We start from the raw sequence: 14,733 nt of genomic DNA on the forward strand, positions 1-14,733 counted from the left end.
CAATTTTTATAAGCAATAATGCAATTTTAATGTCAGTGGCTGCATGAACTACCGTACACAGACAGACAAGACACCAAAAGTAAAACTTATAGCCTGTACTCACTGAACTCACTGTTATAGTGACTAATGCAGTAGTTGCGCTAGGCCTAAAGCCTGGTAACTGGGAGAAGAGTTTATCAGCCAGGCTATTAACCAAAAACACTCGTACAGCTTCCTCATAAGCTATCCCCAAAAACCATGTCAACTGCAAGCCATTTACATAGCTTTCCAGCTTAGGGTTTTCGAAGGAAAAAAAAAAACTGATCCGTGTTTCCAATTTAAATTTGAAGTTTCATAACTGATTTTCTTGAAAAGTTGAAAGTTTACGTTTACGAAAGTTTAATTTCTTGAAAGTTTACGCGGCAAGCGGCGCGACGCGCATTACTAATGCACACACGTTTTTTCTTGGAAGTCGTCATAATTTGATATGTTCATTAAGAATATTTTTCATGCTAAGGTGATTAGGTTACTGGTTCTGACAATTTCGCATTATCATTAGCTTAATCCGTGGATTGTGTGCTGTTGTGAATTTTAACCATTCATCTAATATGATGTCATCTCTATCACTAAGTAACTATTTTAGTAAAAAAGTCGCATCTTGTTTTTTTTTTTTTTTTTATTAAAAACGTTGGCGATTTTAGCTGTTCAGTTTTTAAAATTAGATAAACTTCTTGCTCGCTTTGCTACATCGATATCTCACCTATCTTGGTACGTGTGTTAAACGTTTTTTTTTTAATTTTATAGTCAAGTTTGTTTTTTTTGCAATTATTCATGACTATGATTTCTTTTGAGATGCCAATAAAATCGATCTCCTGCACAAAATTTGAAAGAACGTCAGTTTGATACCGCTACAAAGTATGCGATTGCGTCTTGACAAAACAGTTAAAAAACATGTCAGAATAAAAAGAGCTTCAGACTCGATAACTATATGCTTCTTTGCTGCTTCCTGTTGTCTTTTGCATTGCATCAGCAAACAATGTGATATTATAAAGGGTTCAAAGCAAATCTATTGTTATTGTTAAAAAAGATAAAAAAAATTGTTTTAATAATTATACAAACATTCTCTTCACTGCCATTGGATTTCCATAAAAGATGAAAATAACAAAATTGTTCATCACCATGAGCATCTTGACCATTTGTTGGCTGGTTGTCAAAGCTACGCGAGAAGTGACTTGTTCCTGTGGAGTTAGACCGGACGACAGTTGTGGAAATGAAAGGGTATTGTCCGGGCCCCCTGGCAAGAAGGGTCCAATGGGCTTACCGGGCTTGAAGGGTAAGTGTATTTTTTTCCTTTGACTAAGCTTACTAAGGTATAAATTTGTCATTTCCTAATAAATGCATACATTGGTGCATCTTATTAGATGTAAAATGAGGTATTTACCTGGGCTTTTTTACCTTGGCCTGGCTTGCAGCTTCATATTCATGACATCTATTTTAACCAAGAAAATCAGTTCTTTTTACATTGGTTTAACGTCTGTAGACGCTAATTTAATGAAAAGACTGGTCTGCTTGATAGGTGCCTGCCTTGAAATTTCTATGAATTACATGAACGTATCCAAATTGTTAGGAGATCCTATAAAATTTATTCGTTTAGAGATTGTTTGAGCTAGCCTATTCGTATTTCAACTAAAATGTCAAATAGAAGACAAAGTTGCTTCATGCTCAGGTTTTGTGGTCTGATCCATAATGACCAGTTTTTCTGATTGTTCAATTTTTTTCCTTCTTTGTGCTTATAAATAAGAAGGCTTTAAAAGTTGAAAAAGAAAACCCAATCACAGCAGCGCTAAGTACAAGTATTGTACACGCATCAGTAGGATTACTCTCAGCACGGGTATGTACAAAGAGACTTGATGCTCTGCAAAGCAAATTGGAAAATCATGATGGTGATGGTTTGAAAAAATAATTTGAGCTTAACACAAGTTTAGGAAAACATAATTAATCATTTTGCAAGGAAATTCTTAAAATCCACCATTGCGATAGTAAACTTATGTAGTCTAAATCAAGTAAAGTTACATGACGTCATTGTGCAGCATGAACTGCTCATTGTGTTGCATAGGGACGGGATCTGTCATTTCGCTTGTGACAAATCAACTTTTTTTTACTAATGCAGGTGACCAAGGTATGAAGGGTGAAAGAGGACAAGCTGATGACACCAGCGCTGGGTTGGAGAGGTTGCAAAACAAGTTACTTGCACTGGAGCGGAAAGTAGAAAATTATGCAGGTTTTTTTAACATTACAATTATCATACAAGTGAAGTAATTGCTAGGGCATTTTGTGTTAACGATATTTTCTTAAAAATAACCGCATTCAGCTGATATTCCGTTTAATTCTTTAATTAAATATGAACTATGAGCTCAATCAAGGTAATCGCTTTATACCAAAAATTTCGAAAAAGTAATAAGTATAACTAGATTCCTAAAACTACCATAGCGGTCAGTTGACCGGTAAATGGTGATAAGAGATAATTTTTTTTGTTAATTGCATTATCAACACAAAACAAATGGAAAAAAGTAAATGCAGACCTACAAAACGTCCAGTCAGAAAAAAAGGCCAAAAGATCCATCGTATAAAATAAAAACACTGATTTGAGTTTGTTCCTTGTTTTGTTGGTAAAGATAAAAAATTTCCATACACCAAGTACAGATCTGTTAAAAATTTCATTCCTTACACGAAAATATTTTTTCCACACCAATTTGGTCTTGAAACTTAAAACTTAGAACAGGGCTACTCAACTGGCGGACCGCGGTCCGAATCCGGACCTTCTGGGTGTTGAAGGTGGAACTCGGGCTTCTGGAAGAATAACCTCATTGCCACATTTTAGGGCCTCTTTAAACAGATTTCCATTAGGGAAAAGCAATTTTTGTGATTATCCGAGGAGATGGAGGCTTCGCCCCCAGACCCCCCAGCGCTTTGCCGTCTTCTCTGATGTGCGGATCCACACAGCTACACTACAAAGAAACACAATACATTTTTTTCCTTTTATATTTCTTTGTTTGTGTCAGACAAAAATCCAAGTCGTGTTACATACTACTTCAAAAGTGTTTCGGTGCTCAACTGCTCATAGGCTACTGGTTGTTTAATTTTCGTGGTTGCATATGAAATATTTACCGGACCGCACAAATATTCAACTTGTCAAAATAGACCTTTGCTAACATTAGTTGAGTAGCCCTGACTTAGAATCATGCAATAAAAAGCAAGAATAGCACACAGATTCGGAATACGATTTGCACTTAGGTGCATCATTTTCCATTCATTTTGGAAATTCAACTTGTGCCATTGTAAAATGGTGACCATTCCAGATCATATTTAACCGAAGAAATACGAAGGTCACCGGACTTCCTTAACTTTGGTTTAGCAAAATCAATACAACTTAAAGGCTAAACAAGTTAACTACACGGTGTACTAAATTTATTTCAAACATGTTGTTGGCTCAATACTTAACTTAATTATGTTGTTTTTAAATAAAAGCGACTTTCCTTCAAAGAAATAGCTGCAACGATGTAGCCAAGGAAGGACACACCGCTAATGGAATCTACACGATTTTAGTGAATAAACGACTGTTAGATGTGTACTGCGATTTAGAATCTGATGAAAGAAGCTGGTTGGTAAGTTAAACTTTAACCCAATTGCACATTTGTTTTCGATTTATTTTCTTTGCTTTACATTTCAGACGCGTATTTCAAGAGGCAAAAGCAAAATTTTGCATCCTATTCATGATAAATAATTCCAAAACTATCTTATATAATATGTTTGTCCCCTTAATTTTCAATTTCTCATTAACGTTTTGCTATATTAATCCACTGTTTGTTTCAAATATGATGAGGCAGTAAAAGATTTTTTTAGGTGCAACATATGTAATGTATTGCATCTAGATTTGATTTTCGGTTGGTCGAAAGTGCTTACGCACAAGGGAACACAATTTTTGTTGACTTCGATCTAACAATTGTTTTTGACTAACTTTTGGGCGCTGAATCCAAAAATGACATCAGTTTTTTTCTATCACGTCACGTTTTTGAGCTAGGCACCCACCACTTTGTCTCATAACCCACAAAAAGTACAACATTTAAGACATCTGCGTTTATTGTATAAAACGTTTTAAGAACTACAAGCAACCGAAAGTAACTCCATGGTTTTCAAATAAACATTTGTACAGCTATATTCTATTTTTTAAAACGGATATTGCTTTTGCAGGACAAATAAAAAGCGACTTTTAGGGCAAAATTTACGCTTGTAGCTTTTCCTGGCATGTTCAAGCTATGGGCAGTCTCGCTTAATACTCCAGCAATAGTCAGCCAGCATATGCAAGTTTCATCTTCCCTGATATCTTTCCTCCATCACCTTCAGATCTTGGTGGAATCTTTCTCCTTGCCCATCGCTGATCGCACCAAGGTTTTCCGGGAAATTAGCAAGATGGCTATGCAAAAAATGCATCTTGATGCTCATGTTGTAGCCGAGTTCTTTGTAGCTTTCCAATAGCTTCTGAATAATTTCGATATAATTCTCTGCCCGTGTATTCCCAAGAAACCCCTTGGCAAAGTTTTTAAATGATAACCACGCATTTTCTTCCAATTCTGACATTGAACCACTGAAACGTTCATCTTTGATCAGTTGCCGAATTTGTGGACCATCAAATACACCAGTCTTAATTTTTTGTGTTGACCGGCCAGGAAAAGCCAAAACGAAGTAATTGAAACAGTTGCTTTCACTTTCAGTTGGCAATGCTTTAACGAATCGCTTCATTAGGCCGAGCTTTACATGGAGAGGTGGGAAAATAATTTTCTCTCTGTCAACAAGTGGCTCATGTAGAATATTGAGATCACCAGGTTTAAGGTCAGATCTCGGTAACAAAGCTACTGTCACTTCGAAAGTACGGTAAAAACGCACTTTCTTTCGATCGAAAGTATGATACCTTCGCTCTTTTTCAAAGTAAATTTTTCTCATTTAACTTAATCTGGATGCTAAGAGTTCCAAAGCTTTTTTTCCTAGTTCTAAATCTCGTGCCAAATCATTCAACTCATGTTGATGTAATACACCACGTTCTGAATCGTCTTCAATTTCAAAATCTTCATCATTAGGCCTGCCATCACTAAAACAATACATATATTGATTTCCATTTAGGATAGGCTAGGGGATCTCCAGACTAAGAAGCAGCAGGCCAGCTATTCTCCATCAAGTATCAATTAATCATTCTTTATTACAAAATACATGGAAAATCAGCAGAGCCCTATTGGCATATGCATTTCGCTCTAACTGTAGAGCATCATTAGTGCCTTATTCAAATAGATTTTATTTGAATAAAGCACTAATGATGCTCTACAGTTAGAGTTTAGTTTAGTTTCTATTACATATTATTATTATTATATTATTTATTGTTGTTATTGTATTAGTTACAGTTACAGTTTAGTTTCTATTTGAATAAGGCACTAATGAGTAATGATGCTCTACAGTTAGAGCGAAATGCATATGCCCATTGGGCTCTGCTGATTTTCCATATATTTTTGTAATAAAGAATGATTGATTCATCAGTAAAACATTCATCATGATCCAAATCTTCGAGCGTAGGTGTTTGAACGAAAACTGGAACTAGGATTTCAACTGAATGAGGCACTGGACATATAGCTGATGGAAGACTTGAATACTCAATTTTACGTTTGTTTTTCTTTTTATACCCTGAAGTTTGCACCAAGCAAAAGTAATTGTGTAGACTAATGATCTTTGGGCTCTCGCCACAAACCATGGGTCTACCGAATGCCAATTTGTCACGTGTTCCCTTGGTCTACATCCGCAAACTCTCGATACACTGCTTGCATACCTTGTGGGGTGCCCAAGACTTATTTTGATCACCAAGTTTTATTTTTAAAATATGTGAAGTAGGCTTGTTTAACAAATGACGTCTTTTCTTTGGCTAAAAATAGTAAAACTGCTGCAAATATAGCAAAAGGAATCCGGATTATTTAGACACTGACGACGAGAAACACCAGACGCAAACAAGATAGTATTCTAACAAACAAACATGTAGATTGTAGTACATACATGGTTGAAAGTGGAAAGCAACTAACTTCAATTTCATCACGGTAATCTAGTTTCGTTGGATGATTGCATCCTCCTACCAAAAATGGGGAAATAGCCTAGCATCCACCTAAATCGATGCATGTGCCTTTTTTACTTAATAATTCAGTTGAACCTCCTTGTATATAACTTACTATATGATTAGCTTGTGCATTCCTTTTACGTATGGAAAAGCAACACGGCTAAACTCGTGAAAAGTTGCATATTTTGGATGTATGCTGTAGAGCAAAAACTTGACGTGATAGAAGAAAACTGGTGGCATTTTTGAAATCAGCACGCCGGAATTAGCCTAAATCAAGTGCAAAATCAAAGTCAACAAAAAAAAAATTCAAAATTGTTCCCCAGTGTAATGTTTCAAGTTAACATTTTAAAATCCTATTCTGAAGCAATTAGGAAATTCAACTGACACAATTTGAAGCTCGCCATTCCAAATTAATAATCCACCTTTGAACAAGAAATTTGTGCTTTTCTTTTACTGTGTGGTTTTTCTGATTCAATTACGTCACGTTTTTACTTTCTTCCTTTAAAAGCATTTGCTAGAGTCGACGTTTCTAATCCATATTCCCGTGTTTTGCCAAAACATAGATGGCAACGTTATTGTCTTGAAACAGAAAAAAATTAATTAAACATTTATTTCGTAATTAGTTTTGTATGAATTTGCTTAAACAATACACTCCTGTTGTTGTTAAGCATTTTAAATAAAATAAAATACACAATTTAAGCGTTCACATCTCCACTGTTCCAGGTGTTTCAAAGAAGAAACTCAGGAGAAGTTGATTTTTATTTGGGTTGGTCTGAATATCAAGCTGGGTTCGGAAACAAAAGTGGTGAATTTTGGCTTGGTAGGTTGCCTGACTTTCTTTTTCTTCTTCTTTTGCGCAACGCTCAAAGTTCAAGATGGATACCACTACACCCGACTTTGTTACGAGCAGCGCTTCCACTTTGGTGGTAATTACCACAATTGTGGTATTTTCATCATGCTTGTGGTGAAAATGTGATAATGAAAAATTTGTGGTAATATGGAAATTTTGTGTGGAAATGTTGCCAAAATGTGGAAATTATAAATTTTGAAAATTTAACATAAAATACTATCATTAAATAAGAGCATTTAAACTGTTGTCTTCCGAAATCGAACAGATATGCAAAAAACTACTTATAATAGCATGTGACTAGCATGTTCCGCTGTTTTCGGTTTGATTTTGGAATGCGTCCTGACTTTTGACCTTGAACGTGGGGTGACCGTGTGATCATATTCATAGTTAAGATGTCTTTCAGATTCTAGCTGCGGTGTCAAGTACAGACACAGTACTTTGCTTACTTATTTTGGACGTTTTAATAACCGGTACCGTTAATAAACTGAGTAGTTGTTTTAGACCTTATTTTACACTATATAGTGTAAATATAGCCAAATAATAGCGTTGCCAGATAAGGAATTCTGTCCTAATTTGAGAAAAGTTCAAAGCTGTTGAAAACAAAAACTTGCATTTTGGAATTTTTTAGTCTGGGTAAAGATCAAAACCCTAATCTTATTCCTAAGTCCAACCCTTACCTTCTTAACTTTAATCCTAACTCTGGCAACACCTGATTGTAACCATGGCAACAAGTGGGTAAAAATAGCCACTTTGTTAATGTAAAAGTAAGTCGAAATTCGGTTAAAATCGGGAAGAAACTCACAGTAAAAAATGTGGTAATCTGAGGACAAATGTGGTAATACAAGTGATAATCTAGTTTTGTAAAAGTGGAAGCACTGGTCACGAGTTACACGTTAGTCTCAAGACGAGCTTTTTCTGTTTAAAGGTTACTCACACCATAAGTAGGCTACGAGCAAAAATTATTTTGTAAAAGAAAAGACGTATTTACAATGCGTGAAAATGCATATCAAATTCTAGTAAAGCAAATTATGTTACAGCATAATCTCAAAAAAATTCAAAAGAATTGCAGGCTAAAACTTGTAATATCAAAGATTCCAAATTTTGACACTTTTAACACTAATTGACTACTTAGCTTACATCGTACTGGTAGTAGTCCAGAATATTTTATCACTTCTACTTAGTTAGTCTAACTTTTCAATCATTAAATGATCTTGTAAATGCAAAAGTGAACAAAAATGAATAAAAGTAACATTTCTTAAAGCTTGCATACTCACTCAAGCATTTAAATTAAGTCCCAAATAATGACGTGTGCAAATACATCGCAATACACAAACTTTCTAGAAATAGAAACGGTTTACTTTAAGCCTAAATTCCAGCATCACAATAAATAAACTTAACTACAGCACAATTTTGTCTTTTTTCTTTCATTAGGCTTGGATAATCTTCATGCAATCACCAGTTCTGGTTCATACAAACTTCGCATTGATCTTGAAGACTGGGAAGGAAACACTGCTTATGCTGAGTACAGGTAAACAAAAACCTGGTTCAAAAATCACAATGTTGGTGGCTGTTCCATATCATCTTGGATGGAATTTTTATTTTACAAAGTCGCAGTTCGGTATTTTATCGAAGGACTATATTTGATGAAATATTAATATTCACACGTTGACTAACGTGCATAACATATGTGATATACGGTGATGTTCCTGTGGGCGCCAGTATAACATATGTGTTGACAGTGTTGTACACCTATTTGTTCATAATAATAATAATGTTATGGTTTTATTTATTGTCGCTCTACAACAGCTAAGGTCTTTTAGCGACAGGGCTCATTTTTAATTTGTATCAGGTTTACGATGTTATCACATTATTACCCGACTCATTCTCACTGCACTATGCAGGAAAGAACACAATCGGTACCGTTCTTAAAGTCTTCGGTTTGACCCGACCTGGAATCGATCTCAGATCTACCAGCACCAGAGCCGAAGGCGAAACCACTCGGCCACTGAGCTGGTCTATTTGTTCATACAACACGTAGTATTACACTGTGGTTATATACTCAATGCCCGTTTCAGTGCAATCTGAATGTTTGGCGTAAGTAAAGTGTAGAGCTGTAGGCTACACTGTAGGCAACAACGTGTACATCATTGGCGCCTGACGTTACGACTGAAGTTTTTGTACCAGCAATATTAAAACAGGTCCATAAATCATGTCCTGTATCAATTTAGCCTGAATTTTTTTTTTTTATATCAATTGGCAAGAATTCAGCGTTTAATTTGCAATTCAAAACAAGGCTAAATTACTTTTTCAGTACCATAATTGTAGGAGATGCCAGCACAAACTATCGATTGAATATCGGAAGTTATAGTGGAACAGCAGGTGAGTTGTTGTTTATTTGAAAAAAAGTGTCATGGCGACGTGGAGGTGAGACCTGATTTGTTGCATTTTGCATATTTTGATTACCGCTACTACTCCTGTCTGATTAAATTGTCACTAAAATTTTTTGAATCAAAATATCATTCTTTTTCAAAGACTGTGATGTTAAAACTCCATTTGTCACCTTGGAAAGATAGTAAAAAAAACGTTAAAATATCATTTTTTGACAATTTCATGCAGACAGTTACCAAACGTTGGCAAAATCTGTAAACGTCTGTAGAATGCAACAAATTAGGTCTATCTCCAAGTGTAGGCTATAAACTTAATCATCTTTCATGTGATAAATGATCATAGGCACATAAAAATTTGGTTTTGATTGTTTTTTTAATCTTGAATCTTTATCCTCGGACTGACGAAGCCTTGATAGGTTATTCCTGGTAGTTTCGCATACTTGTAGAGGCTTTTGACGCAGGGCCGGTTACCGAGTTTGACAGAGTGAAGTTTTCCAATTGTTGAAGTGTTGTTCACTAGGTGCAACCATGGCCACCTAAAGATACGGCCTGATTTGTCACATTTTGCAGAAATTTCCAGGTTTTTCTAACTTTGGGCGAAGGTTTAAATAAATTTTTCTAAAAATTAGATTTTTACGCTTTCTTTACTGTTTTCCTCAGATGACACAATAGGTTTTAACATCTTCACATGTTGAAAAACAAAGAAAATTTGATTTCGAAAATTTTAGTCAGACTGTTAATTTTCAATAACAGTCTGACTTTGCGTTTTTCAACTTACTTTTTCTCATTTGCTACTGCTTCCCCAAGGCAAAAAAGAAGTTTTATGTCATTAGGAAACCGCAAAAAGTGAAACATCTCAAAAAATGTCAGTCAAGCACTAGCAGTAGCTGTAATCAAAATCTGCAAAATGTGACAAATCAGGCCGCATCTCCAGATGGCCATGGTGCAACTGAATGATATTTTCCGCACGAACACAATTCATCACTTAGTGTAACTATTTAAATTTACGATGTTTTTAAAACTGCATAGGCCTATGACTAAGTAATCAACTAAGGTATCTAGGGTAGTGAGAGGCAAAACTGGTCATAGGCTAATTTTGTATTACAGTATTGTGTATATCTATTCAAAAGATTAAAAAAATATGTTTTCGGCGTTAATGGGGCTACCATACGATCTCTTTTAAGAGGATTTGTCCTCTTTTTTCAAGAAAAATGAACTGTCCTCCGAGGACACTAAAAAATGTTCAAATGTCCTCGTTTTTGACAATTTGGGTTTTCTTGCTTATACAGTATTTTCAACGAGATTATATTGCTTGATGACTTTTCAGCGACAGCTTGATGTAGGCTATTTATTTTATAAACATTTTGTATAAGCTACCAATGTAACATGCTGATTTATAAATTCTACAAGAAATCGGCGCATTTTATGGAACTGTTGTTTAGCGTTCATTGCCTGGTTCACTGTAAGATATTAAACGACATTTTAAAGGCCATGCTCAGATTGCTCACCTCACACTTTCACAAAAAAATATTCTTTTACCTAAATACGTTTTATATTGATACAACGCTTGTAAACGTTGTTGATTACCAACTCAGTTTGGTTCGTTTGTTACTTGAAACATGCAATGTGTATAACACCTAAACTCCAGCAAAAGAAATCGTGGCATGGATAGGCCTACAGCTTTACAAGTAAAGGGACAGATTATTAGTTCACGTCGTTTTAGCATCTTAACGGTTATGTGCAGCCTACTGTTTTAATCATATTTCTTGCAAGTAATTTAACAATTTCGTTAATGCTGACCATTCCTTTTTGAAAAAGTTAAGGCTTGGCTACCTGGAGATCGCACTTCATTGTGTTACATTTTGCAGATTTTTGCGATCATGGCTGTCTGAATGAAACTGTCTAAAAATTAGGTATTTTTTCACTTTTTGCTGATTTTTAAAAATATAAAATCATTTGTTGTCTTAAGGATTTATGGAAGCACTAAAAATGAGAAAAAGTAAGTTAAACGTTCAGTCAATCTGTTTTCTTGTTTTTTTTTTCGGTAACTTTTGCTGCGTAGGCCTATAGCCTACTGTAATGATCTAAATTCTAAAATGATGTAAACGATTCTTCAAGCGTAAAACTCTACTTGCTGGCAAAACATGTCCTCTTTTTAGGCGATGAAAATATGGTAGGCCATGGCCACCTAAATGGCCATGGCCACATCTCCAGGTGGCCATGGGTAGGCCTAGCGTTAAACAACTGTCGTAAGGTTTCCTTCTACAAGCTAACTGAATAAATGTGAATTTTATCTTTACTAGTGTTGACTGTCAATAAAAACATTTTTATGAAAGAGCAAATGATTGGTTTACCTCTAAGCTGGGGGCGAATTTTTTTTCCACGAACTTTCTGTCTCATTTGCATATTTCTGTAAGTGTAGCCATTACAGGTTACCGCGCGTCGCGTGTAAATGTTTATACCAATTTTCGCCCTCACAGCAGCCGATTTTCGCCTTCCAGGTCCAAATCTAAACATTGAACTTGAAAAAATACGTAGCCTGGAGACACACCTAGTCTAGTCAAGTTTAAAAAAGTTGAGAAAAGAAATTGATTGTGGTCACTTGTCTCAAAGTAAGATTTTCCGAATTGATTACGAATTAACTCTAATCCTAACCTTAATCCATTAGCCCTAACCTTACTTTTTTGAAAAGCTTTTGTGCAGCGCAAAAATTAATGTAGGCCTAAAGAAAAGAAAATTGACTTCGATGGGCGACGAACCGACGTCCTCACGATTATAAGGCAAAAGCCGAAACTACGGAACCAAATACGCCAACGAAAAATGTCTGCATTCACACGGTGTAAATGCAAACTCTATACGAAGTAGCTAAAAGTTCGTGGGGAAAAAAAAATTTGCAAGCCGGGGTACCTTTCAGCCAGCAATTCATCGCTTTGTGTGTTCAAGCTAAATTCATTCTGATTTCAAACCATTTTAATTGGTACAATTAAAGGTAACTCAATGAACGTTCAAAATAATAATTGACAATTTCTGTGTGGGCGAGCAATATTCTGCTATGGAGTATCATGAAGCGCTGTGTTTTGAGTCTTGCTTTTATTCAAACTTAAATGGAAAATACATCGATGGAGGGCGTACCAGTGCTTGGAAAAAAATCTATTGGTATCACTGGAAAGAAGGCGGCTATGTGATGAAATAAAAATTAATTCTTATTTAATGATGAATGATTAAAAATTAAAAATAATTTCCTCTTGATTTCAAATTATTTTTTTCTTATTTTTAAAGGTGATTCATTGGCCTACCAGGCCTACCACAATAATCAGCCATTCACCACAAAAGACAACGATAATGACGCGTGGGGGAACAATTGTGCCGTGAAATATCCTGGTGCGTGGTGGTTTCGCTCTTGCTTATTTTCAAACTTGAATGGAGAATACATCGATGGAGGGCGTACGAGTGGTTATAAAGGAATCATTTGGTATCATTGGAAGGGAGACAGCTATTCGATGAAAAAGGCAGAAATGAAGATCCAACGAATTTGATGCTTCAATAAAAAACTTCATTTTCAGTAAATTCACAAACAAAAGATACGAAATAAATTTGCTTTTATTGTTGATTTGGTTATAAACATATTGCTGTCAACAGGGCCTATAAGAGGGGGGTACGGAGGGTACGGCGTACTCTTGAGGGCCCAGGCCTGTGATTGTTGGGGGGCCCGGAAATGTGATTTTATAGTGTACGCGCAAAAATGTTTGGTTAAAACCATCCTAAACGACTAAATTCAAGCATAAACGTTGTTATTCTTTAGTCCTGGGGGAGGGGGCCGTAATGTAGCAAGAGGGCCCGGAAAGGTAACTAAGTGCATTGTGCGCAAATTAGGGGCCCAAAGTGGTGATTTAATGCTTTACATTAAAAATGTTCTGTTAAAAGCACCCTAAATTAAATCATAAAAGTTGGTTATTCTCCTGTCTGGGAGAGCATAGCGTAGCAAACGCAAGGTTGAGATTGCCTAACACGCCAGATTTATTTTTAAAAGCCCGGGTGTTTTTTTGTTTTTGTTTTTTGTTTTTTAAAAACTATTTGAAAAAGGTAGTTTCACGCTTATTTTACTTCAAAATGAATTTAAGAGTTGTAGCTGGAGCCAGAGTCAATGCTTTCGGAGCTGGAGCGGAGCCGAAGTAAAAAAAGGTGGCTTCATTCACCTCTGCTAAGCATGTGGTGAATGCAAAAGTTAATGAAGAAAGGTTATTGGTCAGATGATTAATTTGATTATGTTTTCACCTGATGTTGTGTTTGAGCCTTGGTAGAGAGCTTGACTTGTTGTACGAGATACATATGACACTCAGTAACGTTAACGGATTTAACATTTTTTATTAAACACAAAAAAAAAACAATAAAAAACTACTAAATCCAACGTTTTCGACACTACATTGTGTCCTCATTTGGAATAATTATAGGCTACATCTAAGATAAATAACTAAGTTTGAAAGTTTTACATTAAAGCTGTACAAGCGACACCTTTCAACAGCACCATCAACAACTGACACATGAATTCAATGCAGGATACACAAATTGGCGAGTGACAAATCACATGATATGCACAACACAAAACACTAATTAAAAACGCAAAGCAAGGTGGTAAGCTTGTGTAAACTAAAGCTGATCAAAAATTATTTAAGATCAACAACAGGTGAAGAGCGTTTAGTCAATCTGGCAAGGCTTAGCATAGAATCAAAGTTAGCCAGACAAAGGGCCGGATGTAGCTGATGGGGGGCCCGGGGCACTTTCAGATCGTGAGGCCCCCTGCAAAAAATTTTTTTGCGCCTACGTCGCGAAAAACCACCTCTGCGTCTAGTACCATCAATTCAGCACTGCACAGCATTTTGCAGAAACTTCAAAGGCTGAAAGGAAGAAAAAATAACACAAAATCACATTTTTTCCACGTAGGGGGCCCTTCAAAACTCGGGAGGCCCGGGGCACCTGCTCCCTCTGCCCCCCCTAAATCCGGGCCTGGCCAGACAAGTTAATTTTGATAAAGTTACCGGTATTAAAGTTTTCGCAGAAAAAAAGGCAAGAAAAATCTGTTTTGCTGAATAAATGAAGTCAGCGATGTAAGCTACAGAATACTGCTTTTAGTAGGCTATATAGTTGACACAACAAAAATTATAACAACTGGTAAAGCAGATAACATAAACATCAAGATCGAAAATCAAGAAATTGAAACAGTGAATGAATTCATATTTTTAGGCTCAAAAATAAGCTGGGATTCTAATAACTCACCAGAGATAAGGAAAAGAATAGCGCTGGGAAGAAATGCATTTGTTGGAATGAATAGCATTTGGAAGAGCAAGGATATAAAATTAGAAACAAAA

The 14,733-nt window shown here is 35.8% G+C and overlaps 1 protein-coding gene across 1 annotated transcript; it reads left to right on the forward strand.

The window, feature by feature from the left end:
- The first annotated feature begins 1,140 nt into the window (after positions 1-1,140).
- Positions 1,141-12,946, forward strand: LOC145771373 (microfibril-associated glycoprotein 4-like). The gene is made up of 7 exons (XM_082583129.1): positions 1,141-1,312; positions 2,150-2,260; positions 3,508-3,644; positions 6,854-6,950; positions 8,412-8,508; positions 9,292-9,359; positions 12,647-12,946. The coding sequence occupies exons 1-7, from the start codon at positions 1,159-1,161 to the stop codon at positions 12,901-12,903; spliced, it is 921 nt and encodes a 306-aa protein (XP_082439255.1). The 5' UTR covers positions 1,141-1,158; the 3' UTR covers positions 12,904-12,946.
- The last annotated feature ends 1,787 nt before the right edge of the window (positions 12,947-14,733 follow it).

This window comes from Aplidium turbinatum, chromosome 5 (assembly GCF_918807975.1).
Source record: "Aplidium turbinatum chromosome 5, kaAplTurb1.1, whole genome shotgun sequence".
Classification (NCBI taxonomy): Eukaryota; Metazoa; Chordata; class Ascidiacea; order Aplousobranchia; family Polyclinidae; genus Aplidium; species Aplidium turbinatum.

Coding starts and splice junctions, on each gene's coding strand:
- LOC145771373 (XM_082583129.1), top strand. CDS start 1,159: ATGAGCATCTTGACCATTTGTTGGCTGGTTGTCAAAGCTACGCGAGAA. Junction 3,645..6,853: donor CTGATGAAAGAAGCTGGTTG/GTAAGTTAAACT, acceptor CCACTGTTCCAG/GTGTTTCAAAGAAGAAACTC. Junction 6,951..8,411: donor AAGTGGTGAATTTTGGCTTG/GTAGGTTGCCTG, acceptor TTCTTTCATTAG/GCTTGGATAATCTTCATGCA.